The following is a 27,532-nucleotide window of genomic DNA, read 5'->3' on the forward strand; positions in this document are numbered from 1 at the left end:
AAACATATTGTTTATGTTTTCATTGTACGGGTTGCTCTTGCTGATTCCCATTCCTATGTATATCCCTCCTATTGTGTAAATAGTTTGTACATATTACTTCTCCCCCTATCCTCTCTTCCTGTCCCCTCAGCTCTTTCACTTCATTTCTCTATTCTGTCTGCTATCATTTATTTCCGCTGCCCCAGCTCAGGTGCTTCAGTATCGATGGCAGAAGCCGGGGCTAGCAAAAATCTTTTCCTTCCTTTTTGCTATTATTTTAATAAAAACCACTACCATCCCCAAATATATCCTTCCCCCTACAACAATATCCGTCCGAGCGCTGCAGGTATTGTAAATAGAAATAGATAGCAAACATAGCCCCTGAAAGCTGCAGAGGCAGCCTACATCTGCTGCTCTAGATCCCTCAATTGGCAGTGCGCCCATGCACCTCAGATGAGGAACTCACGGTTCGCAAAGAACAGCGAGAGGCACATGCCGTGCACCATGCACTGGCTGCAGAAGAACATGAGTATGACGAAGAGGAGCGCGGGGTCGCTGAACTGGATGAAGGCCCGGCCCTCTTCGTTGCGCTTGACGCACAGGAAGAGAAGCATGAGCGTCACGATGATCAGGTGCATGAAGAAGGCGCTCAGGTAGTGGCTGACCCAGTACACCCAGTCGTTGACTCCGGCCACTCGCAGCATCTCTTTTATGCCTGCACAGACCGCACGGTGGCAGCACGTCGAGGAAGAGCAAGCACGCCTAAAACACAAAATAAATTTATCTGAAGCACTATCCCCAGTTTTATGCGATGGCATAGAATCCACACCGGTGCAAAAACCCCGATTGGCTGGCAGTAACGTTGCCAGATTAGAGAAATCACATTGGCTGGAAAGATCTGACGTCAGCAGACCAGACAATGCCAATTAGCTGGAGTAAAATCTCATCACCATACTGGAAGTGACGTCACGAGGCAACGTTCGTATGTTGTAAAGCCGCCCCCTGCCAACCGTGGCAGGTAGCGGGTGGTGTACGGGCAGAGCTCGGGAAGAGTAACCTGGGTCACACATGTCCCTCCACTAACTTCCGGCGAAGTAATAATAATAATAATTAGTTTTTTGGGGAAAGGAAATGGCGCAGTATCTGTCTCACATATCGTTGGACACCTGAACTGCGCCTTAAGGGAAGGGATAAAGGAGGGAGTGAAAGAAAGGAAGAAAGAGGTGCTGTAGTGGAGGGCTCCGGAATAATTTCGACCACCTGGGGATCTTTAACGTGCACTGACATCGCACAGCACACGGGCGCCTTAGCGTTTTGCCTCCATACAAACGCAGCCGCCGCGGTCGGGTTCGAAAACTCCGGATCAGTAGCCGAGCGCCCTATCCACTGAGCCACCGCGGCGGGGCTCTAGAATTTCGCCTCCATCGAAACAGCTTGGAATGCCATAACGTAATATAATTAGGTGTCCCGGTGTTTTCTTACTACTAAGTATGGCAAGTCTGCAGCTCTGAGCAACACTGCTGTAGCGCGCCACGCGCCCCGCATGCCCAGGTGGTATATATGTATACACCAGTTTGAAAACTTTTCATACTAATTTCATTTTCAATTCTAATTGTATTATAACTATCATTTTATTTCACACCTTGTCAGGTGAAGCCCGTGGCAGTCCCTAATATGTGACGATGGCAGACGTCGGGTTATTTCTCCAACGACGCTTCTATCATCAGCAGCAGCTTGACTACGCCCAGTGCAGGGCAAAGGCCTCTCCCATGTCTATCCAATTAACCCTGTACTTTCCCAGCTGCGGCCACCGTATCCTCGCAAACTTCATCCGCCCACCTAACTTTTTTTCAGCCTCCTGCTACGCTTGCCTTCTCTTGGAATCCACTCCGTTATCCTTAGGGACCAGCGGTTATCTTCCCTTCACATTACACGCCCTCCTGAAGCCCATTTCTTCCTCTTGACTTCGACTAGGATGTCATTAACACGCGTTTGTTCCCTCACCCACTCTGCATGCTTCCGGTCTCTTAATGTTACATCTTTCATTTTTTGTTTCCATTGGTCGCTGAGTTGTCCTTATCTTAGACTGAACTCTTTTCCTTAGCCTCCACGTTTCTGACCCATAGGTGAGTACCGATAAGATACAACTTGTGCTGTATCTTATCGGTGCTGTACCCTTACTAGTCTGTGCTGTACCCTTACTAGACTGTTGAACATTATTTTTCTGCATGTTAATTTTAGACCCACCGTTCTGCTCTGTCTAACTCATTGATCAAGCATTGCAGTTCATCTCCTGAGTGACTTAGCAAAACAATCTCATCAGCGAATCGCAGATTACTTTGGTATTCCTCTAACTTTTATCCCCGGCTGTTCCGAATGCAGGCCTCTGAATTCCTTCTGCAAACAGGCTCTCAATAGCATTGGCGAGATCATGCCTCCCTGCCTGACACTCCTCCTTATTGGGATTTTATTGCTCACTTTATGGAGGGCTATGGTAGCTGCACGGTCGTTATAGACGAGGCTCCTATGCTATAGCAAAAAAAAATGTAATCGGAACAGAATTTTTTGTTTAGAACGCAAATGAGCTCCTGGAGCCGTTTAATTATTGCAAAAATAGTCTCATGAGCTAGCACTAAGTAATAACTGCGGGAAGGAGAAAGCCGTTTGCGGCTCACTGCACTGATTTGAATTTGCTGCTCTTGAATTCATTTCACAACAGTGCAGAAGAACAGCTGGCACGAGCGTGGCAAAGGAAGCGGTGACGTCACTCTGCGCATGCGCAGCGCGACGGCAGTTGTTGCTTGGCTGTGGATCACACTGCTTCGACGTCCTTTCGTCTGATGTGACGTCATCATCCCCGTTTCCTCGTTTTGAGCAATTTTTACCCAAATTATAGATCTTTCGGTGATCTTAAGATCACGTGGCATCACAAGATCACGTGACATCACAAGTACACGTGACATCACAAGTTCACGTGACATCACAAGTTCACGTGACATCACAAGATCACGTGACCAAGGTGGCGATGTAACGGACGGACGGTCACCGCGAGTATGAGCCATTAAAGGCTATCGCCTTAAAATCAAGAAAACATTACTGTCACATGGGTAACACACAGAGGCAAACAGTGCACATTTGTAACCAAAGCTCAGTCGTTCTCACCAGTAGCCTTCTCGTCCGTAAGCCTGGCGACGAACAGGGAGAAGGGGATGAGCATGCCAATGCAGAAGCGGCTAAGGACGAGGGCATAGTTCTTCTGGTCGCGCTGCTGGATGTGCGAGGGAAAGGGGAACCTCTGCAGGCGGACTTTTTCCAGCGGGTGCGGGTACCGGAAGCGCTCGGCCTGCAGCTCCAGATGTCGCTGCTGAAGCGCCCCCATGATGGGCAGCAGGGTGTGCATCTCCGGGAAGCGCTCCTCCGCCACGGGTCCCTCGGGCTGAGAGATCAGGCGCCGCCGGAACTTCACCTGAGGATAGCACAGGTGGGGTTAGTAGCTCGGAGTGTCTTTACAGGAACAGCAGCGGTCAGCAGTGATGTTCTATGGGAGGAAATTTTCCTCTTTCAGGGAGCTTGAAAAGCCAAAATTCCGTTGGGGGGGGGGGGGGGGGTGAACACCAGAAGAGCCTTCACACCTACTTACTACCTTCCTTAAGACATACGGAACTAAAAAAAATGGGAGAGGACAATAAATCTCGGCCTTAAGGGTACTGCACGATAGCGTAGCGGGTTAGGCTTTACATTCTGAGCAGTTTGGTACATTTGAACGCTTTTTTTCACTTTTTTTTCAACAGTTTCTATTATTTAAGTGATCAACTGCGCACTCTAAATTTGCTTAGCATCATCAAGCATTGGCTTTTCATTCTGAGCATTTTGACAACATTGTTAACCCACCCTTTTTGATTTTTTAATCAATTAAATACAATGCTTTCATTAACTCGTCATCGCCTATCACACACCAACCAATCATCAATCACTAGAACAAAAAATTAACAGGACACAATTTTTTTACGCAGCCCCCCGATTATTTCCGACACGCGGTGCCGACTACTACTACACCGGCGGCTTTTCGACCAAACGAGCTGTACACAATATCGCGTAAAAGCAAGAAAAAGCAGCAAAGAAAGATTTCAGCGAATGCAACTCGACTGGTCGCAATGCCGTATGTACGTAGTGTTGTGGACAAAAACGACCCCCCCCCCCCCCCCCGCCCCCTTCCCTCAACTTTCTAACCTCGCCGCTCTGAATGGGGACGCCACCGTGCAAGGTACAGAACACAGGGAGAGTCTCTTACTGTTTGCCTTTTCCATGCTTTGAAGAAAGTAGGAAGCAGGTGGGAAGTTCCCCTGGTGTTTACAGCCCACGGAAATTGATGAGCTCCAACGAAATATGAACACGGAGGAGGAGGTAAAACTAAGTAACGGTGTGCGAATATTCGAATATCTTTGAACAGCGAATTGAATACCCGTGATTTTCTAATACTAATCAGATAATGCATGTTTAAAAAGTTTTCGAAACGAATCGAATTCATCCTCAAATTTTCAAATAGGCTTCGATTAATTGGCACGAAGTTCGAATAAGGCACGCCAAACTGTGTGCTGCTGCCACAGGTCTGTGCGTAGAGGAGAGCTCGCACACTAAACGGAAAGAAGTAAGCTGTCCCCTTTATGAAAGGGTGTGCGCTTGAGGACACATTACTCCCTTCTGACTCTCATATTGGCGCATCGCAGTGCTGCAGCACTGCGTCACGCACCAGTCGACCAATCAGCTCTGGGTCATTTCGCCTGCTATCATGACGTCACATACCCGTCGACCAATCAGCTATGGCTCGTTTCACATGGTCTCATAACATCACACACCCTCTCGCCAATCAGAGAATTTTACAGACGACGCCGGACGATGTCGCTCGCCATCAGGTTTTTCTCTGATAATGATTCTGATGTTATCGCGCTAAAAAGCAGTGGCAAGCCAAATGACGGTAATTTCTCAAAGCTCCAGGGCCACTAGAAGCAACGGCCGTAGAAGCCTGGCCAGACAGCGCATCTTACCTGTACATCGAAGGGGAGGCTTCCCGCGAAGAACGAGACGTGAAGGCTGACAGGCTGCGTGTCGGTGTCGTTGGCGCCCATGTTCTTGTAGAGCATGGCCACTGCGTGCGTCGGTTTCGTGCCGTTGGCGGAGTGGCGAATGATCTTGCCCTGGATCTGGGACAGCTGCTGCAGCGTGGGCACCTCCACAACTTTCGCCACGCGCAGTGTCTTCAAGGCGTCGTGCGTCAGCCGGCTCAGGTATCGGTTGCTCGCCGGATAGTAGAACACCTGCGCATATGCGATGAGCAAAAGGCTGCGGCGTGTCAGGCTGTCCACCACTGCAAAACGTAGGTGACGCACTGTGCGGAAACTTTTGAAGCGAAAAGCCTCACTACGCTAGGTAAAGCAGTCTTCGAGTAGGCAGCACAACGACCTTAAACGACCTTCAGTCCAACCGAAGGCAGCCGTGCATGACCATATGTGGTACAGTCATGGTGTCTAGCCGTAGATCTCTGACCTTTAGTTGACCTTCGACATTGGGTGACCTTCGGGCTGACCTTTGACTTTAGAACATCTGATAGGGGGATGTGAAGCCACGTCTTGACATCCGATGGTGGTGTTGTAAGACAATGTGATACCACGTCATAGCCACGACGTCGTGTGGGTATATCTTTAGAACGGCTTTCGCGATCGTGTTGCTGAGCTGCCATGGACGAGCCTCAGACGCTTAGCAAACGTACTCGTTTTCGCTGAATTCCGGGGTTAGCCAAGTTAAGCCACTGTCAATTTTGGTTTTTATGTGGAATGTTTATGGTTTATCGTTTATGAGGGTTTAGCGTCCCAAAGCTACACGGGCTATGAGGGACGCCGTAGTGGAGGGCTCCGGAAATTGTCACTTTGCCTTTCACCTTAGAACTTCCTAAAAAAGTATATTTCTGTACAAGTTGAAATAATAAGCGGCACTTAAGTTCGCTGAAGCTTGTGATCTTGTACGGAAATATTTAAAATTTTGAACCGATTGCAATTTATTGTTTGGACCAGTCTTGCTGCAATAAAGCCGCGTATCGAAATGCCATTGCACTGTTGGTTCCGCTGCTCGCTGGCATTTCCTTTATACGTCGTTTTTACCTGGCTTGTGATGCGGTTAGTCACACGCGTAACATTCGTGCTCATTGTGTGTTGCTTGGCACGTTGCTAGAATCCATCCAAGCTGTACAGTGCAGAAAAGAAGGAACTAGCACAGGCATGAATGGCAGCGGACACGTTTCTTCTTACGACTCGGCAAGAATCGCTCAATTTATACGTAGTATTCCTCGAGATGGGAGACTATTAGGATCGGTGTAGTAATTCGGGGGCACTTAGGCCCCGCCTCAAAGGTATGACATGGTAGCATTGATGGGTCACTTCAGTGGCCTGGGGTCACCTTCGCATACCGCCTTAAACACTGTTCTTCATTTTATTTTGTTGTTTATCTATTCTTTTCGTTTGATCTGTTTTTTATTTCTTTATCTTGTCTTGTTTTTCTTTATTCCTATTTGTGTTGTTTTTATTTACCACCACAAACACATCACGACCCTGTAGACCAATGAGGAATGGTGTAGTGTCTCCATTATTGTTTTGATGTGTGATAGTTCTGGGGAGTTTGAGTTGCCCGCGCGATGTCTTGCCGTTGTGACGTCACTACACTTTCGACCAATCCCGATTTTGCGCCATGCCAACCCCAACAACCACGACGATTTCTCCGCTGAATGGGACCCTTATCACTATGCCGTTAAAATGTCCTTTCTGCGATTCTAGTTCATCCTCATATACCACAACCACGGACAGATGAATGAGAACGCGACGGTTGCATGTTGGTCACACGTGACGAAAGGTGATCAACAAGGAAACAACTACAGTCGGATACAACTTAAGTCTGCAGTGAAGCTCCACACACATTCTGGAGCGAGCTTCTCTTGTCTAAACAAAAAGCTAATCACGAAGCAAAAATTTTAACCTCTGAAATGTTGATGCCTCTGGCTTCTTTTTGATCCAGTAAAAAAATTCGTTCACTGTTGGGATTGCTCAGCGGAGTTAACACAGGACGCCGCGCACGATGGCCCATTGTTACCAAATGCTTTTTTTTAAGTTGTATCTGTGACCAAACTAAGAAAATTTAGCATATCATTTTTCTTTTTTTTCATCGAACGACACCATCATAAATATCAAAAAATAAATTCGCGGACAATGCCCAGCTTGGTTTGCAATAGCACAATAAGCCCTTCGAGGCGTTGTAGGAGCACTTGCAGAACTTTTTGCAAGGGGAGGAGGGGACACTTGATGACAGGGGATGGGGAGGCGGCAGGTTAGCACCAAAAAGCCGCTATTTATGGTAGTGCATAACAATATTCATAATTCCAGGGGGGGGGGGGGGGGGGGGGGCGATGCCTTCCCACCCCCTTGTTCTTTTTTTTCGGACGCCAGGTCACGTCATCCTACTCCCTTCCTGTTTGGTGACGTCATGCTCGCTCATTCATGGCACGGCATGTTTGTCATGACCACGCATCACGGTCATTGATGACGTCATCTTATACGACATCATCAGGTGTGACACAAGACGGTGACACCGCCAGATGGCCAGACAAGCTCCTTTATGCTCTAAGGGAGGTCCAAGTGCTGTCCTATACTTACGAGGCGAAAATTACTTTTGCCGGGTCGGGTCGCCTAAGCTCCCTCCCATCTTTTCTGCGAAAATTCGCTTACGGGTGGGATTGGCTTATTCCCAGTAGTTAAGCGAAGTGCTGCTTTCGCTTAGCCAGAGCCGAGATGCGTTAATAATCACTGCACTGCACTTGATCTTTTTAATCCATCCATGAAAAAATTCATGCAAAAAGGAAACTTACGGACCACACCGCCTTTTATTGACTGAGGCCGGTGCATGCAAGGACGACGCGAGCATTTGCAAGGGGATAGAAGAGGCTAGCATTGCACCTTATTATTGTCCCGCAGTTCGTCGCGCCGTTGATCGCGGAAACGACATTCGTAGAAGAACGTGTGCAGTGAACTCGTCCCCCATTTTCGCCTGGCGAGGTCAGCAAAAAAAAACGACAGTGGTTTAAATCCGTTACACCTATGGTCGAGCGATAGCTTTTTTCTTGCTTTACTACGATTTTGCTCTTTCTTCTCTCTTGGCTTGACTTGTTTGCGGCTGCTATATGTACTCAGTTTAAGGGCTCAGATGTAAGTTTTAACCAAAAGCCTGGGTCGGATTAGCCCAGGTCAAATCTGGAGGTCGCCGTCGTGTTGGACATAGTTAAATTAGCCTGGATATCGATTTTTATCCAAACCCGAGGTGAAAATTCTGGGGTGGGGTGAGCCAAATTGGAGGTCTCCACCGTGTGCGCCGTGGTCAAATTAGCTGCATATCGGTATTGGTCCAAATCGATGAACGCCAAATTTCGGGGGTGGGCTAATTGGGTCACATTTAGGGAGTGGGGTTGGCGATTGTTGGTATACTACCAGGCCCAAATCTGAGGACACCATCGCCTTGGCCGTAGTCAAAAGCCTGCTTCGGCGTCTGATACTACGAAATCGCCAATTCCGAAGGTCATTTTAATATCAGATGAACTGCCGAACTGACACTAGAGATTAGCAGCCAGTAGAGCTCTCGCTCTAAAATTGCATGTGGACGAGGAGGCTTGGCGCATGAGCAGGACTGGGACAATGTCCGTGGCTAAACGCGTACCTGTCGGATGGTGGCCATATCCGGCTGGCTGTTCCAGAAGGCGTTTGTGTGGATGGGCAGGAAGACGGTGTCCCCCCGGCGTATCAGGGGCTCCCTGACCACCGAGTCTTCTTGGATGCCCAGCAGCAGCGCCGTGATGAGGGCGATCTCGAGCAGCGTGCTGAAGTAGTGGCGGCACAGCCTTTTTACGTACACGTTCTTCCACAACATGATGTACAGCTGCTTGGCCGAAAGGAACGCGTCGCTGACGCGTGCGCGGGCTACGTCCACGGCATCGGATGCTGGAAGAGTTTAGGTTGGCTAAGGTTATAAGTTGTAGGGTTTAACGTCCCACAGCAATAACTCTATGACTATGAGGGACGCCGCAGTGAAGGACTCCGGAAATTTCGACCACCTGTGTTTCTTTAACGTGCACTGGCATCGCATGCAAAGCACGCGGGCCTCTAGAATTTCGCCTCCATCGAAAGGCCGGGATCGAACCCGCGTCTTTCGGGTCAGCAGCTAACCGCCATAACCACTGAGTCGCCGCGTCGGCCGGATCCATGGAAGAGGCCAGAGCACGGGCAGTCAGCATTGCAGCAACATGATGTCACCTTCAAACAGAAGTGTTTACACACGCTGTGATGCAAAGCGATGTGCACATTACAACCACTTAGGTCGCAAGTTAAGGAACCATGAATTTCAACTTAATTCCGAGCGCGCGGATCTTTCCGGTGAGAAGCGGGAAAGCGTATGGAACATGTTACATCTGAGAGCAAAGTTTGATCAGAGATACCCCAAATGAACTGGAGACGATCAGCAAGACTTCGCTGATTATTCTTGCGGATAGTGCTAAAAAACGATGTGAAAGAGTTGTGGCCGAAGAACTGATAAATCAAAAATTGGATCGCGACGTTTAGACAGCACGGTAAGCGTCTAAGTGGAAGCCAGTGTTTGTGATGCAGGCCGGATATCATTGGCGTTGTCGAAAGACCACCGGTGAAATAGAACATGAGCAGGTCGGACTGTAAAGTACTGTAAACAAAAATTGTTCCAGCAGAAAAACGAAGCAGTGATTGAAGCACAGAACCGCAAACGGGCTTTCGAGATTAGTCTCGCCCACAACTCATTTGCGGAAGTGAGGGGCTTAGCAAAGCTGTGCAGCACTTATATAAATTTCTTAGTTGCCGATAAAGCACACAAACGCTACGGGTGCAATACACAAGTAAATAGCACTACTTACAGCGAATAACAGTTGAAGCTCACAAAGGAACATTGGGATTGAACACGCATATATTTTCTCTGGCTGCTGAAGCAGATGGACGGGAAGCCGATGGACAAGCATTAGGTCTAGCAATCTTATAACGCTACGCAGCTCGAGCTATCACGAATTAATTCTATTGACTACTCAGATTCACATCGTAGACTTACTGCGTTTCGCTTGCATCGAACCCGACCGCGGCAACCGCGTTTCGGTGCAGGCAAAACGCTTTGGCGCCCGTGTGCTGTGCGATGTCAGTGCACGTTAAAGATTAATAATAATAATTGGTTTTGGGGGAAAGGAAATGGCGGAGTATCTGCCTCATATATAGTTGGACACCTGAACCGCGCCGTAAGGGAAGGGATAAGGGAGGGAGTGAAAGAAGAAAGGAAGGAGGAGGTGCCGTAGTGGAGGGCTCCGGAATAATTTCGACCACCTGGAGATCTTTAACGTGCACTGACATCGCACAGCACACGGGCGCCTTAGCCTTTAAAGATCCCCAAGTAGTCGAAATTATTCCGGAGCCCTCCACTACGGCACCTATTTCTTCCTTCCTTCTTTCACTCTCTCCTTTATCTATTCCCTTACGGCGCGGTTCAAGTGTCCGCCGATAGGCTAGACAGATACTCCGCCATTTCCTTTCCCCAAAAGCCAATTTCCATTAATTTCGCTAGTGCAACGCCACAGATATTCGCCTGACAACGTCGGGGCCTAAAGATCACGCTAACGTCTCGAACGTTAAGCCCCAGAGTAGCCAGGCGGGCTACGCCAATGCATGGAGTAGTCGAGTCACTTGCCAGGGTCCATTATTAGAAGAGCTGGAGAAGTGGCTGCTCAATAGGGCAGAAGGCCTGGCGAAGAACGTCCGAGAAAGGCAGTGCGCGCTTACGGCTTCTTCTCGGTCGGCCCACCGCGTGCTCAATGAGCGCGCTGCATCTCCTTCTTCTTCTTCTCCTCAAGTAATATGGCACATACCCACGTGGGGGATTGGCCAAGGTATCTCAGGCTCGCGACAAGGAGCGGGACGGGTTCTTCTTTTTCCTCTCTGCTTATACCACCACATGGGGATGCCAACACAACCCTGGAGTCCCAGTGATACGCAATGCCACGCCGGAGCAGAGCGCCGTCAAGCTGGGAACAAGGAGATAAGCTTTTGCTGCTCGAACTGTATAGATCGGGTTACTATATAACTCTAGGTCGAACAGGCCCAATGCCACAGCCACCGCAGGAGTCCTGGACTAGGGACTCCACCGATGAAGGCTCCCAAGACGCCTTGAGCAGTGCATAAACGTTTTCTCTCTCTCTCTCTCTCTCTCTCTCTCTCTCTCTCTCTCTCTCTCTCTCTCTCTCTCTGCGTGCTGCGTGCTTCTATGAAATTTGTGAAGCATGTCGGACCCGCCGCAATGGCTCAGTGGTTAGAGCGCTCGGCTACTGACCCGTAGTTACCGGGTTCGAACCCGACCGCCGCGGCCGCATTTCGATGGAGGCGAAACGCTAAGGCTCCCGTGTTCTGTGCGATGTCAGTGCACGTTAAAGATCCCCAGGTGGTCGAAATTATTCCGGAGCCCTCCACTACGACACCTCTTTCTTCCTTTCTTCTCTCAGTCCCTCCTTTATCCCTTCCCTTACGGTGCGGTTCAGGTGTCGGCCGAGATGTGAGACATATACTGTGCCATTTCCTTTCCTCAAAACCAATTTAAATTTGAGCATGACGTGGGGATCTTTAACGTGCACTGACATTGCACAGCACACGGGCGCCTTAGCGTTTTTCCTCCATAAAAACACAGCCGCGCGGTCGGGGCTGTGTTTTTATGGAGGAAAAACGCTAAGGCGCCCGTGTGCTGTGCAATGTCAGTGCACGTTAAAGATCCCCAGATGGTCGAAATTATTCCGGAGCCCTCCACTACGGCACCTAATTCTTCCTTTCTTCTTTCACTCCCTCTCTTATCCCTTCCCTTAGGCGCGGTTCAGGTGTCCAACGATATATGAGACAGATACTGCGCCATTTCCTCCCCCCCCCAAAAAAAAACAATTATTGTTATGTCCGCAGTCCAGAGAAGCACGAGTTCTCTTCTACAGTTGTTCCATGGAGCATACGCATACAGCGCATATTCCGGTGTGCGGTACGTGTGCTATACATGTTTAAATGTTAAAATTTTAGGCTGTGGAACTGTCTACAGGTGCGAACTATGAGTCGTTTTGCTAACGAAACTCCTACATAACATGCTATGTCCAGTGCAGTTCTCACTGTCACGGGGTTCTTTGCCGTCACACCTGCGTTGTGTTTATAGTTGGCATTGCCCGGTTTACTGATTATATTTGTGATTACTGAAAATTTCAGCAAACTCGATTTCAATAATAGCGCGCGTATTCTAGCCACGGTCCGCTTTGAAAAATAAAGCACCAGTTGGCTTATAATCGCCTCCTGGCTAAAACTCGTATATCCTGGTTAGATCAGGAGCGCTCATGAATATGTTGTGCTGTGTGTTTCATGCATTAGTGGTCGGTTCACCAGTGAGATAATTTCACATTTCACGTATATAGACGTGCTCTTGTTCGATATTTAGGCGATGGACTCATGGCGCTAACGGCATTCATGTATGACACCGAAGACTTACTGTTGTTCTGTTTGGATAAAACAAGTTGTGAGGAGTTGCTATAGTCCTTAGTTTTTTTAGCGAGAGGGAAAAAATTGAGCGCACTTTGTTAACGCGACAGCGTTAAGGAGCTCGTGTCGCAGAAAAGCCGGCGTCGTCGGCGTCGGCCGTGAGCGAAAAATCTCTCCTCGCAATGTACGCCCCTGCCGCAACAGATTGCGCGCGACTGCAGCGCAAGGAAAGGAAGGGAGGAACGCCTGTGACATATTTCGGTGGACAACTCGGACCACGCCGCAATGGAAGGAAAATGAAATGAAAATTGGTTTTACCGAAAGAAAATTAGGCCTGTCTCACATATATATGTGGACACCCGAACCGCGCCGTAAGGAAAGGAAAATGAAATGGAAATTGATTTTAAGGAAAGGAAGTGACGCGGCTGGCATATCTCTCGTTCGGGCGCAGTGGGGCCGTGCGGGCACGCAAGAATCACGTGGTGAGCGGCGAACAACGCAGCGTACATCTAAAGCGCGCTCACCACGAAGCTTGCGGCTTGCTGCCCGTTCGTTCGGCGCGGAAGCTATGCCGGCGTTCGTGGCATCGGGTTTGTCGGGAACGATGTGCCGACGAACTAAGACTGCAACTGAGTCCCGCGCATTCCGGCAAGGCGCCTGGCAGTGCTTCTACACGGTTTGCCGCTCCGCGCGTCCGTTTCACCGTACGTAGCAGAGTGATTTGTCTAACGGGCAAGGCGTCGTGCCGAACCGCAGGATGCGAATATCCGGACCCCGTAGAGTATCTGTTACGGGTCCAATGGACTTATTTTGAGAAATGTGGCGGAGAGTTTGAAGGATGCTTCACTCCTGCCTCCGGTTGGCCCGGTATTGCACTACCTCCGGGATCGGCCTTGTCTTTAGCGCGTCTGCACTATCCCGTATTTCTATCACATCTTTTACCTCTCCTACTATCTGCACGTGGTACCGATTGTGGCTCGGCTTGAGCCAGTGTGCAGGCCTGAGCACTTTCCTTTTCTTTCTTTCTGGCAACAACAGACAGACAGACAGGCGATTGCGTTCCGTGGACTCCCTGGCAGTGCTGCAACACGCTGTCGTGTTCCACTCTAAAAGGCGAAGCTTAAACCCCCTACAATTTTTTTATTACGTTGCCAGAGGAACTTCCCACAAGATAAAGCGGCACGGTTGAGGAGGACAAGAGGGAGCGATTAAGGCAGCGGGCCCGCCCTACCCGTCTTCATAACTTTCCTCTCCCGTGCGGGCGACGCGCGTTTTTTTTTAACTGCCAAAGGTACGTCGTATTGACCCGGTACAATTTTTAGAGCGAGAGATCTCTACTCTCCGCATGAAAAGCTCAAGTTGAAAACCACTTTGCAATGACCTTGAACGGGGAGCAGGGCCAAAGGTGTGGCTGTGACGTCAGATCACGTGCCTCACTCAGCGCCACGCCGCAGTGACCATTATATAATAGCCACAACATTAACGAAAGGGGTGAGGGAAAACCGGCTAAAACAGCCGAAAGTCACGGAATGGGAAAGATTTAGAAAACGACGGGGGGAAATCTCGATCGGAATCGAAACCATCACGGACACTGGGGATTGGACAGATACACTAAAGAGACACGTCGCCGAGGCGACGATATCTTTAGAGGGTTCAGACGCTCCAATAATAGCCGACAGCAGGCTCCTCCACATGTGGGAGGCAAAATGTGGCCTAGAACGTAGACTTAAAAAGCAAAGGTGGAATCGAAACCTCAAAAGAAGGATAGCCAGACACAACCGGGAGATCGAAAAGTATGCGATGCAACTTTGCGAGCAAAACTGGTGTAGCAGGTGCGACGACATGGAAAAAGGTATGAGCATAGCAAAGACGTGGAACATTCTGCGACACTTGCTAGATCCAACCAAATCAAAATCTCAGGCAGAAATCAGGCTAGCCAAAGCGCGACACGTATATGATGGGTCAGACGAGGATTCGATGGAGGGAATCATACAAACAAACGTAGGAGATGTAACTGAGGTGGCACACGCTCTGGCTCGAGATCTCTATTTCCGAGCCGGAGCAGAACCACCCGACTGCAAAGAACTAGACGAGAGACTGCAGAATTACACGGAAATAACTGAAAACTACAGATTACAAAGGAGACTAGTCCCTCCACCGGACAGAGAGCTCGGAAACAGAGACGATGATCTGGCGCAGATTACAGGCAGGAAATTACATTAATCCGGTCTGGGCATCGCACGTCCTCAAAGACGAAGACATAGATGATAAGTGCAAAAATGTGGAGAGAGGGGGACCCTCGATCACGTAATTTGGGAATGTGTATACTCCCCAGGGGCTAACGAAGGAACTGATAGTATAGAAGCCTGGGAGACCCTTCTGTGGAGCACGGACCCCGGCAAGCAGAAGCAAGCCATTCATCTGGCGGTGGAGGCCGCGAAGAGCCAGCAACTCTTTGCCTGCCTTTAATCGCGGGGGTCCCGGCCCCTACCCCCTAGGCCTGCGTGCCGGGGGTAGGGAGTAGGGGGCCTCCCTTCTGATGGAAATAAAGGTTTTTGGAATGGAATGGCCGCGCCGCAGCTGAGTCGCTCCTCGGCGCTGCCTCCCTCGCCTTGTGTAACACCTGTGCCCCCGCTCGCCGAAACACGTGCTCAGAGTGGGCAGGAACAAATATTAGGTAGGAGCAACCTAAAAAGATTGAAAAAAAAATAATCCCCTGCCTGCACAACTGCCGTATAACAGGCTTAATCCAATTTGAAGATAAAAGTAAAGGCCCAAAGGCGATGGTAATTTTACACCCGTGGGTGGGAAAAATGGAAAAAAAAATGACGGTGGGAGAAAATGTCACAAAGCGACCCACAACCGGAGGAGCGGGCCCGGGAGACTCCACTCATCTCCCCTGGGACGTTGCGGTGATGATGGGTGAAATGGATAGGTTGTATGCTTGTCGGGAAGGGTTTATGGGCATAGGGGTGGGGGACAGCGAGTTTTTTGCTCTGATCATTCGAATGTCTTGACTCCATTGCTGGCCAGGACAGGGAGGGCGTCAAGATTTCCCCATCCCAAAGGTTCGGTCCCGCTCACGGGAGTCCCGACCACCCACCAAACGCAACGGGTTCCGGCCTCTGCGGAGACAGAAGAACCTAACCCGAAGACAGCTACCTCGGGCCCCTCCACGACTTCCAGCGTTTCTTTCCAACCTGCCAGCTACTAACCGTCGAGTGCTTTTCGCGGTTTTTCAGACGCGGGGACAAAAAAAATGGCCAGGCTTAGCTTGGTTAAGCCAAGAATGCGTTGCATATCTCGATGGAGTTCCGTGCTGCTCCGTTGACTCGATAGGCTATTGACTCGATCGCCATTGAAACTGCCCGTGTAGCAGCGCTCGATCGCCTTTGAGTCGATAGACTATCGGTTCGAGGGCCCTCGAAATGCCCGTGTGACAGGAGTATGAGACTGTCCCGGCGAAGGAGCGCAGCTCTTTTATACATATGCCGTGACGTCAATCATAGGGCAGCGCCCCTAGCGGGAGGAGCGGGAGTCAGGTGGTGGCTGCGGCCGCGCGCGACCGCGCGAGTTGGGGCCCAGCTTTTCCTCCGTGACGTGGATGGATGGATGGATGGATGGATGGATGGATGGATGGATGGATGGATGGATGGATGGATGGATGGATGGATGGATGGATGGATGGATGGATGGATGGATGGATGGATGGATACGGCTGAACCCTTTACATCGGGCGGTGGCTCAAGCCACCTAGCCATGTCTTGTGAAATTTTACTCCTGTCTTGCTTTTAGCCACCAATCATATAACCTTCGCTTGGTTACTTCTAACCTCTTAAAATCCACTTTCCCTTCACTATCCCTAAACCCCAATGCCTTGGGTAAGTCAGCCCCGCTGCCTTCCACTATAGGGTGAAGCCCTTTACAGAAAAGTATCAAGTATCACGCGCCGGCGCAGCGCCCCTAGCGGGAGGAGCGGGAGTCAGGTGGTGGCTGCGGCCGCGCGCGACCGCGCGAGTTGGGGCCCAGCTTTTCCTCCGGCTGTCGTGACGTCACGTCACGTGGTTTGGTGGCTGCCCGGCCGCGCCCAAGGGCTGAACTGAGTGATTGCAATATGCAACGCATAATAAAAAGTGGCTGTCTGGCAAAGCGTCGCTATAGTTGGATACAAGTTAAGTCTGCAGTGAAGCTCCGCCCCCATTTAAGACCACCGCATACAATTCCTTCCCGACAAAAAAGTAGTCCGTTGATTAAACTTTGTTTTTACCAAAAAAAGAAGCTAATCACGAGAAAAAACATGCCAGCTATAGAATTGTGATACATCGCTTGTCTAACGTAGCTAAACATTAGAAAGTTGATTTCGTTTACTATTTTCATTAGCCAGCGGAAATATAACACAGTGTGCCGTGGACCACTGCCCAGTATCGTCGACTGCTGTTTTTTTTTAAGTTGTATCCTACTATAGACGGCATCGTGGCTGAACAGCGTCCCTTTGCGTGCCCTCGGGGCTAACGATCCGGCTGATACAGCTCGGCGACAAGCAGCGTTACAGCGAAACGTGTGGCGTATGATACAGAGCGGCCACCTGGCTCAATCGTGGCCTCCGCGATCAGCTCCGACAACGACGCGCTTGATCGCGGAGGCTACGGTGCGAGTGACAGCGATGGTCGTCGCCCACAACCGCAAGAGGGCGTGAAGACATGGTATGCACGACGACGCCGATCTTTGCCATATGTGGGAGTGCGGAGACAGAACATTGGGCGAGCTTCTCTCTGCAGCTGCTCGAAAGTCGCTAATGTAACGCATATCTTGTATACGCTTTTCGGGGAAGAGCGCGTAGCAAGCGGCGGGATTGGCGTACGTCGAGCGTGACTCTTGGCCATGGCCTACAGCGACATCCGCCTTAGCTTTAATGGGTGTCCTGCAGCACTGTTAAACAAAGTTATGGTATACGTCTGGGATGTTAAACGGCGCCACTATGCGAATATCCTCCAGTAAGGATTTATTTAATGCGTTTCATAGAAGCGTAGTTATCTGCTGTTTAAATTTGAATTCCAACGTCTTCACGCTTTTCTGTCGCCTTTCGTCGCTTTCTGCAGACTCAAAAGTCGACGCTCCTCCAGGCTGCTGACGCGCGCGAGAATTCCGCGGGAGGTGGAGCCTCCTGACGCGCCCGAGTCTGCCTTGGCCACGGCAGTTGCGTCTGAAGGGTTCTGACCAATGGCCATTCCTAGACCTAAGTACGTACACGCGTGACGTGAAGGAGGGCGCAAGTTTGAAAAGTCGCTTTCGCGCCACTTGCAATGATACATTTACCGAAATTCTGGATATCAGTGCAGTTTAAAACAAAAATCTACGACACAATCACCCGTGTCGCGAGCGATGAACGAACCAAGTTTAATGTGCATACCTCCTCTATTATGACTGGGTTTCGGCGGAGACGGTCTTCAATCGACAGCGTCATCAACCTCGTTGCAACAGTGGAACATGAAAAACATCGCCGCAGATTCACAGCGGCTGTCTTCTATGACATCAAAGGGGCGTACGACGTCCTTCATGACGCCATTCTTCCTGAACTTGACTTGGGTGTTCGCGGCCGGCTGTACCTGTGGATTGTAAGCTACCTCATCGGCTGCTTAGTTTACATGTCTGCGCCTAATGAGGGGTTACTCGTCATCAGGTCTGCCGTGGAGTTCCACAGGCAGGAGTCCTCAGCCCAAGCTTATTTAACGTTGCGCTGATTGGCCTGCTGAGTGCTGGCGGCTGGCACGTTGTCACCCACTGACGATGATTCTGAATGAGCGGCTGGACAGCAGTTTTTCAAGTGCACTCCGCAGTCATCGGCCTCAAATACCATCAGGCTATGCCCTACCATAACATCCCGTCAAGCCATCATGGGTGTTGGCGCTGCCTTCGCTATACCTGCATGTTCCCGGAATACTCAAGAAATCCACGGCACCATTCAGCGTACTGAAGCAACTTGCTCTGGCGTACATGAGGACAGAATATCAGAACTATATGTTCACGTATAGGATCATGGATATGTGCCTCCAATGACATCGACAGCAGCTGCGGTGATACGTACCCGCCAGATGACTCCCATTCCTTCTAGGACATATTTCATCTTCAACCGCTACTGAGCTTGAGGGTCTTCGGGAAGAGATTTGGCATATATGTGGGAAACCACCTCAAGACGTGTATATTCAGACCCATAACCTGCGCTACAAATTTGAAGACAGTTTCTGCGCCACACCGCCTACCAGCATCTGGCACAAGAGATCACTGAGCTCCTTTCATTTGCTCAAAAAAAAAGGTTACCCCATAGTATTTCAGAGGGTCCCTGGACACTGCGGGCTCAATGAAAATGAGAGGGTCGATGCTGAAGAAAAGGGCGCTCTCAGCAATGGTCTCCATATATGGCTGTATCTTTCTCAAGACCGGAAGCCACTTGCCTTCTTTCGAACATTATGAAAAGTGCGACGGCGAGATAATGAGCCCAGCCAGACACTCGGCACATCCGCCGGACCGACTAGATCCGACAATGAATTTTTTCGTTCCGCGTGGAATTCCGCGCCCTCATGTATGCTTAATGCATAGACTCCGTTTAGACAGTGGTTTCACGCGAAAGAACTTATATTTAATTGAACTATATGGTGGATTCCCCGGACTGTTCCACTTGTGGCATTACCGAGACTGTGGAGCATGTCCAGTACATGTGCGTGAAAGACTAAGGTTGGTCGCTTGCTTGAAGCGTTTAGACATCAGGACATTCTCGGAAGACTTACTGCTATAGGCGCTAGGACGCAGAGTTGTGAAGCAGCCCAGGCAACGCGGGCATTTTTGCGTTTATTTAGCGACACAGGCCCTGACTCGCGGTTGTGATGGCATCAAATGTGCCTGTACATATTAACGCGACAGCGTTAAGGAGCTCGTGTCGCAGAAAAGCCGGTGTCGTCGGCGTCTTTGGCCGTGAGCGGAAAATGGCGCATCTCGGTGGACACCTGAACCGCGCCGTAAGAGAAGGAATTTTAACGAGACAGCGTTAAGGATGGGTTGATTGATTGATGGATTGATCGATCGATTGATTGATCGATGAATTGATTGATCGATATTTCCTTCCCTTACGGCGCGATCCGGGTGTCCAGCAAGAAATGTGAGACAGGCGTCGTTTCCTTTCCTTCAAAGCAATTGTTCATTTCATTTTCCTTCCCTTAGGGCACGGTTCGGGCGTCCGCCGAGATATGTGAGACAAGCGTCCTTTCCTTAAATTGTCCAACGGGCCACGCTTCGAGCCGAACGGGCGATGGCGTTCCGTGTGCTCCTCGGCAACGCTGCGACACGTTGTCGCGTCTCACTCTTAAAGACGAAGCTTAAGCGTCCTCCAATTTTTTCTCATCTCTCTTCCCTTCACATCGTCACTCATCAAGACCCTTTTTCATCTCTTCTTCCCCAGTGCAGAGCAGCAGACTAGATATCCCTCTTTCCGGCCAGCCACTTTTCCCTTCTAATCAATTAACTTATATATCTCTCTCGTATCTCCCACGTCGATGTCGCCGCCAATCGAGGAAATCACAACGATCGGTTCTGACAACGCCTCCTCAACTAGAACATTAGTGATGTAAACCATCGGCGCGCGACGTAAGCACAGCGAGGCAACGCACCATCTGCTCGGTTCTTCAGACTCGGTTCTTCACAGATTCTATGCTCAACAAAACAGACAGCACTTATGTGCAACATGCAGCTGCTTGCTTAGTTGCTCGCTGTGAAGCCAGCAAATACGCGGTTCCTTTATCACAATTATCTTTTATTTCGAGGCTATCAAGCACTGACCATGAACTACGCCCGCTAAGACATCCGTTAATTTACTTTTCCAATCCTCAATCACTCCACCCAGGTGAAAATTTGTTGATGGGAACCTACTGGTTTGTACTGGTTCGGCTGGAACCAGCAGGTTTCCTGTTGGTTTCCTGCTGGTTGTACTGGTTCCAGCAGGGTGCTTACTGGTTTTCTGCTGGTTGTACTGGTTCCAGCAGGGTGCTTGCTGGTTCACTGCTGATGTACTGGTTCCAGCAGGGTGCTTACTGGTTTACTGCTGGTTGTACTGGTTCCAGCAAGGTGCTTACTGGTTTTCTGTTGGTTGTACTGGTTCCAGCAGGGTGCTTACTGGTTTTCTGCTGGTTGTACTGGTTCCAGCAGGGTGCTTGCTGGTTTACTGCTGATGTACGGGTTCCAGCAGGGTGCTTACTGGTTTACTGCTGGTTGTACTGGTTCCAGCAGGGTGCTTGCTGGTTTACTGCTGATGTACTGGTTCCAGCAGGGCATGCTTACTGGTTTACTGCTGGTTGTACTGGTTCCAGCAAGGTGCTTACTGGTTTTCTGTTGGTTTCACTAATTCCAGCATCAGGACTTTTTGCTGTTCTTTTCGGAGGCCTTTTTCCTTTGTTTGCATGGTAGCAATATCCTTCAGCTAACAGAATTTTGCAGCTAATCTATTCAACTGTGAGCGCTAAAAATTGAATAAATAGTGTCAAAATTTAATGAGAGCTTTGTTTATTAACCATTCCCCACTAACACCTGTGGGAGACCCATCTTGAGGGGTATATAAGCGTGAGGCAGGCCATATGGTATTAGAATGTGAGTACGAGTTACACTTGGAAGTTGTATGTATTATAAGGCTGTTGCTATAGCTGCTTTTCAAGTGGGGTTTAAAGCTGTACTTGTGTTCCTACTATGGGTAGATTTGCATGGCCCTGCAGGGTGAGTTTACAACGGTTTTGAGCGTTTTTTGCTCTTTCTTTTTGTGCATGCTTAACGTTTAGGAAGTTACTATTTGTTTTAAAGTTTCAGAAAATTTTGAAAATTAAAGGATATATTGCATGAATGATTTATCTACACAGAATTAAATGTAATGTTTCGGTGCTGTATGGAAGCTAACGGCCCCAGCACGTACTGGTTCCATCAGCTGCTGGTTCCATCAGATGCTGGTTCCAGTAGCTGCTGGGAATGTGCTAATAAACCAGTACTACTGGAACCAGTAGGATCCCAGCAGAAAACCAGCAGCCAATTTTCACCTGGGCATCTCCAAAGCCAGATAACGACTGCGCCCCCACTATTGGGCTCACAGTACTAAAGAAATGACGAGAGCGAACGCTCGCTCTATCTTATCGAGTGTATCGGAAAGAGGCATTAGGCAAGTTGAAACCACACGGACGTCGAATAGTTAATTGGCATCAGGTTGCACAGCTTTCGAGCGATATGATGCAGTTGCAGACCATCCGTGGCGCATTTAATTCGCCGTTAGACATGGCGAAGCTTCTCGGAATTTGCTTCTATACCCAAACGCCCAACTCATCAGCAATCCAAGGCTGCAAGACCATTTTCATCCCGTATGACCGCAGGGTGCCTTACATGTGTCGCTTATGCATCATAAATGCAATTAAAAACCACGTAAACGGCACCAATCAGCAGCCTTAATCCAGCCACTTTATCCAGAAATGGGACCTGGACACACGGGGTATAAAACGAAGTTTTCGCTCTCTCTGCCGCATGCTCTGCAATTATTTCAAACCGGCATGTACGAACTCCCCGCCCGCAGCCACCCACTGTGAGGTAACAAACGGTGGCGCTGCAGATGCTGCGAATGCCTTCCTTCGGCGCTTCGGCTTTCGCCGTTCGTACTATCTCTCTAGAGAGACGCATAAAGTAATGATGGGCGCATGCGCGCATCGTGGCGATACTTGGCGGTACGCGTCAGCTCTCATATGACTGCCGACTGCCGCTCAATGATCGGCGGTAGTCGCGCCTGTCTTTAGCCTGACACCATGCTTGCAAGGTCGCCGTGAGACCGTCAGCGACTGAACGAGAACCATGGCGGCCGAGACCGCCGAAGGAGCGGCGCCGCCCGTCGCCACCGAGGACGTCGAGCTTGCCGATGTTGGCTTGCTCGTGAAGTACCTCCGTCGCGTGGTGCCAGTGCTTCTGGAAGAGGATGAAATCGTCCAGCCGTCGCTCGAGACTGCTCTCAGCGACAAGGCTAACCTGGAAGTACTGCGCAAGTTCATCGCCGATTCCCAGGTCAAGACGTTGCTGGTGCAGCGGTCGTCCAGCAAAGGTGCGCCGACCGCTCCCTTACTACCGTGGCTGGGCTAAGCCTAAGAGATCTGCCACCGCCGCAATCATTACCGGCGATTGTTCACGTCCCATTCATTTTCCCGGCGACAGGTTTAGGAATCGGTGTTCAGAGATATCAGGTGTTGTGGGACTCAAGTTCCACCACCTGTCGCCTCCACTTTTCATTCATTGTCTTTGGTTCGTTTTCGTTTATTTCGGTGCCAAGACCTCTGGTTGCGGTAGGCGTGCCTGTCAAGATGCCGGGATCCTTCTTTCCAGAACCGGTTGCTGCGAGACGAATGAATGAGAATCTTCACGTCTCGCCGATCGGATGCTTTCTTTAGCTTTGCCTGCCGTCTCGGAGGGTCGTCGGTGTGAAGGCGGCCTACGTAGATGCGTCAGGCCATGTTCAGGGGCGGGGGGTACTCTTGAAGGAAAGGGGATCGGTGCAATTTTTTGACTGTTTTCTGCGTCGAAAAAAATTTCGTTTTTCATGGTTTCCATAGAAAGTATCTCTCTTAGGACACCCCTTCCCCCCCCCCCCCCCCCCCCGCCCTTTTCAAATCCGCCTGTGCTGAAGTGTGTGTGTGCGCGCGCGCCCAGCGCCCATATGGTGCATTGCAGTGAAGACCCTCAGAGGGCACAAAGCTAGCTGAGCAGGCCACGTTCTCTTCAAAGCGCAAGTTTTGACATGTGGGTGTCAGCAGTGAACAGCAGCTGAGAATTAAAAGGCTCAAAGTGTCTTCGTTTTTTATTTATAAATTTACTTGACCGATCGTGGCTGTTTGTAAAAGCTTGAGGAATATGACGTCTCTCTTACTATGTAATTGTCCCAGCAGTGTTCTTGCTCATAAACAGGTGCCTAGTGAACAGCTTGTACAAATTTGTATGACGTGTGTTAAGAGTACAACGCCAATTTTTTGTTGCATGTTTTATTCTTTCAAATATGGGACATTAATATATATGGATCATCCCGTGGTATGCCCCTACGACCACTAATTTGTTTATAACTGAATTTCTTCTTGACGCTGTTTCGGTCTCAGCTTAAACAACTGAATGATGGCTGTGACATGCAAGGTGTGTTTAGGTCACGTGTGGCATAAAAAAAAAAACTCCAGTATAATCACTGATACATAGTTTTAATTCTCTTTAACGCTTAAGCCAGTCTACTTCAATAGTTGGAATGACGACCAACGACGTATCAATGGTTATAGTGCAGCTTTTTTTATGCTTGACTTGATCTAAACGCACCTTGCACATCACAGGCATCGTTCGGTTCATGAAACTGAAACTAAAACAACATGAGACAAGAAATTCAGTTAATTATTTAATGGTCGTAGGCGCATACAACTGGATGAAAAATGTATTATGTCTTATGCATCATTACAGGGAAGAAAACAAAACTAAAATTAGGTTTTGAGCCGCCATGGTGGCTCGGTGGTTATGGTACTCGGCTGCTGACTCGAAAAACGCGGGTTTGATCCAGGCCACAGCTGTTGCATTTCGATGGAGGCGAATTGCCAGCGGCCCATATATTGCGTGATGTCAGTGCACATTAGGTACCCCATTAACTAAATAGTAAACTAAAATAAAATTAGGTGTCTAGTCCTTGAACGCATTACGCAGTTATAAATGTTTTCTCATTATTGTGAAATAGCTCTGGTTGAAGCTTAGCCATTGCATTACATGCAAAAGTAATTTTTCCTGTATGGTTTGCCATTAGGTTTGTATAATTTATACTTAGTAAAACGGAGCTAGCTTTGTGCTCCCTGTTGACTACAAACATCTCGTAGCTGCTGCGGTGACCTAGTGGTTATAGTACGCGGCTGCCGAACCGAAAGACGCAGGTTCGATCCCGGCCACGGTGGTCGCATTTCAATGGAGGCGAAATGGTGAAGGCCCATGTACTGTGCAATGTCAGTGAGCATTGAAGAGCCCCAGTTTTCGACATGTGTCCTTCATAGCCTGAATCACTCAGGGACGTTAAAAGCGCACAAACTAAACAAACATCTCGTATCGTTTTGGCATATTTTCTTGTACCTTAACATTTGCGTTACTGTTTTCAGTGTTTGATACTGGTAAACTAAATTATGTGAAAGCTGTGTGTGGTTATCGAGTTGCTGGTAACTGAACTGTACAGTTTAAGCTCAATTGAGATCTTAATTCTTGGAGCTCAAATGTTCGGGTTGCTCTTTAGTCACACCTTAACAAGCGGCGCGAGATTTTTATGAGCAAACACATCCAAAATCGCAAAAGTCCCGAAATGCATAGTTTTCAGTGTGCCTTCAGAACTCTTTGCTTCATGCTTTATCTGAGACCAGAATTCATTGCCTGAACAAATTTGTAGCTGTATCTCTCCTTCAAGCCTTTGAAACAGTGTCTTTAATTCATTACTAAGTGTGCGCATACCAAGAAAGATACATATGTCTGTTAATGTTTGTTCATTCCGGCATGTTTCTTGCTTTTTTTGTGTTCATGTGCATGTATTGTGCTGGAATCGTCATTTGAACACTCCCACTTAAATTACTTTAGCAATATGTATTATGTGTGTCATGCAATCACCTTTGCGTCTTGTATGCAGTTACTGCACACGTTCACACCATAGTCTTGCAGCTTGAATGGTTGCATGTCATTGGCTTCCACAGTACTCAGCATATACAGACTACCTGCCAGGTTTGCTCAGCAGCTATAGTGTACAGCTGCTGAGCATGAAGTCGTATGTTTGAGTCATGGCTGCAGGAGTCGCTGCATTTCTATGGAGACAAAAGTTGAAAGGCGGCTGCATATTAAACTTTTGGTTGCACTGGAAGGGTCCAGGATGATTGCAATTGTTTTGGAGCCCTGCTTGTTAGTTTGCGTGATTTGTGGGTGGGTGGGGGAAAAAGTCAACCACCAGTTCATGGTGGCATGAACACCTAACACTTTTGCACATCACTCTGCCCAGCACTCGCCCAGCACTTTTGCCCACCATTTTTGCCCGCCACATTCGCCCAACACTTTCACCCAACATCTTATTTACTTTTTGCACTCTGTCCAGATGAAGAACTCGTTGGTGAAGGTGGTGGTGATGTGGAAGAGGAGATCGTCACCTACACAATTTCCAGTGAAGTTCACTTCACAAATCCCAAGATTAACAGGTGAGTGGATCTGGATATTCGGTGTTTTCACTTCGACTCTTCAAGTTGGATTTCTTAAGCATCCATATGTGTGAATGCTGTCTCTAATGTACATCAGGTGCCACAAATTCATGCCATAATTTTCGAAAAAGTGGGTTGTTTATTGAGTACTTGATTTCTCTACCTTGTGTCTTTGCCTTCGGCAGATTAACCATTCTGTGGTTCTGTTATAATGTAGCACAGATTGGCTTTTCAGCGGCAGCATATCGTCGGGACATATGTGAAAGGACATTGAATAGCCAGTGAATGGTGCAACTCCTTACCGACTAAACCTGGCCTTAAATGTGCCTTTTGCTCCCATGAACTGACTTCAGCCTTTGTTTTTCTTTTCCTGACATATCTGTAGCTTTGGTTTTACATAATTAGCTTTGTGAGGAACTTGTTAACTGAATGAATAAGTTAAGCACGCTAGCATTAAGAGCAGTTCTGCTAAATGTTTTGTTTTTATATGTGCGATATAAAATTAAAATGCACAAACTACATTCGTAGAGTTTCAAGGTAACAGCAGAGCAAGGGTACCTCTCTGCGACCTGAAACTAAATTGTAATCGCTATTGTCACTAGAGGTTGCATGGTTGCCATGTATTTGTAATCTGACCTTTAAAGTGGCAAACAGCCACCTTGAGCATAGCAGCAAGTGCAGGTGCAAACTATTGTTTAGGCCCTCTATAACATGGGACATAGCATGTGCTGCCATTGAGATAATATCAGTGATGGTAATGTCATTTAAACTTTGATTATATAATCACCACAGTGTTGTTGGTGGGCATTGCAGGCTGAGAGACAGGTGTAAATGGGTCACATTTGAGTGTTATAGTAATTGTTGACATAGTGGATAAATAGTTTTACAGCTTTGAGCAGTTGAAAGCAGTGTGCATTGCTGAAAACGGTAACGGATCAAGTTGGGATATTTAGTTTATATGTTTCCTTATGCTGTCTTTAGCTGATCTATAATGTCGATTAAACCAGACGACAGATATGGACTGAAAGCTTGACAGGCATTCTATGTAGCAGGTGTCCAGCATGCCCTAGGGAAGAATGCTTTATTGTGAAAGATGGTGGTCTCAAATTTTAAGTGACTTTTTACCTGTCCTTATGCAGCCTGGTCGTCATCAAGAAGTATGCGGTCATCGAGGCTGACAAGAAGGTTCCCGCTCAGCTGCGGGTTATGAACCTAAATGATGCCTCGCCTTATGAGACACTCCACTCTTACGTCAGCAGCGCTGTTGCGCCCTACTTCAAATCGTACGTCAAGGAGACGGGACGAGCTGAAAGGTGCGTGCCCACTCTGCATATTCTGTGGGGGCACGTCAGCTGCTATATGTAGGGTTTGCTTCACTCTACTTATCTGCAGGGTTTGATTGTTTTTCGTGGGAATGAAAACACGTGTTTTTTGAGTCAGTGCAAGCATGTTGAAGCTGTTCCTGGAAATGTCTGTGGCTGCTACTTGTTTTTAGCAGCGTTGTATCCTAGAAGGGAGATGAATACTTCACTGCCTTGTTGGGGTACTGCGGGTTATACCTCTGCTGCGAGGGAATTTCATGCATGATGCAAAAAAAAAAATGCGGCAGTGCACGTTTTGTTTGCCGTGAAAGCATGAAAAAAAAATGCATTGAAGAGCTCTTTATGTTGCAACAAGCAGCACTGTTACCACTGTGTTGGACATCTT

The 27,532-nt window shown here is 48.7% G+C and overlaps 2 protein-coding genes across 3 annotated transcripts in view; one reads left to right on the forward strand and one right to left on the reverse strand.

Annotated features, from left to right (window-relative positions):
• Positions 1 to 428: 428 nt before the first annotated feature.
• On the reverse strand, positions 429 to 17,806 carry LOC144134338 (uncharacterized). The gene is made up of 5 exons (XM_077667275.1): positions 17,680 to 17,806; positions 8,731 to 9,011; positions 5,025 to 5,294; positions 3,142 to 3,445; positions 429 to 694 (listed from the first exon to the last, which is right to left on the reverse strand). Exons 1-5 carry the CDS (start codon positions 17,804 to 17,806, stop codon positions 429 to 431), a joined length of 1,248 nt encoding a protein of 415 aa, XP_077523401.1.
• A 4,479-nt stretch (positions 17,807 to 22,285) lies between these two features.
• Positions 22,286 to 27,532, forward strand: part of Dhc64C (dynein heavy chain, cytoplasmic) — an 80,354-nt gene continuing 75,107 nt past the window's right edge. The window contains exons 1-3 of one of the 2 annotated variants that reach the window (XM_077665808.1): positions 22,286 to 22,689; positions 25,726 to 25,825; positions 26,965 to 27,138. In XM_077665808.1, the coding sequence (XP_077521934.1) occupies positions 22,446 to 22,689; positions 25,726 to 25,825; positions 26,965 to 27,138 (518 nt within the window). In that variant the 5' untranslated portion in view covers positions 22,286 to 22,445. The remainder of the gene's footprint in view (positions 22,690 to 25,725; positions 25,826 to 26,964; positions 27,139 to 27,532) is intronic. The other variant, XM_077665809.1, reaches the window with a different exon arrangement.

Source organism: Amblyomma americanum, chromosome 5, assembly GCF_052857255.1.
Source record: "Amblyomma americanum isolate KBUSLIRL-KWMA chromosome 5, ASM5285725v1, whole genome shotgun sequence".
In the NCBI taxonomy this organism is placed as follows: Eukaryota; Metazoa; Arthropoda; class Arachnida; order Ixodida; family Ixodidae; genus Amblyomma; species Amblyomma americanum.

What these genes read in the sequence shown, in the direction of transcription:
- LOC144134338 (XM_077667275.1), bottom strand. Translation starts at nt 17,806, where the DNA reads ATGGCCATTGGTCAGAACCCTTCAGACGCAACTGCCGTGGCCAAGGCA. An exon ending in ATATGGCCACCATCCGACAG is followed by an intron (nt 5,295 to 8,730) that starts GTACGCGTTTAG and finishes GCATATGCGCAG; the next exon opens with GTGTTCTACTATCCGGCGAG. An exon ending in TACGGACGAGAAGGCTACTG is followed by an intron (nt 695 to 3,141) that starts GTGAGAACGACT and finishes CGGTCTGTGCAG; the next exon opens with GCATAAAAGAGATGCTGCGA.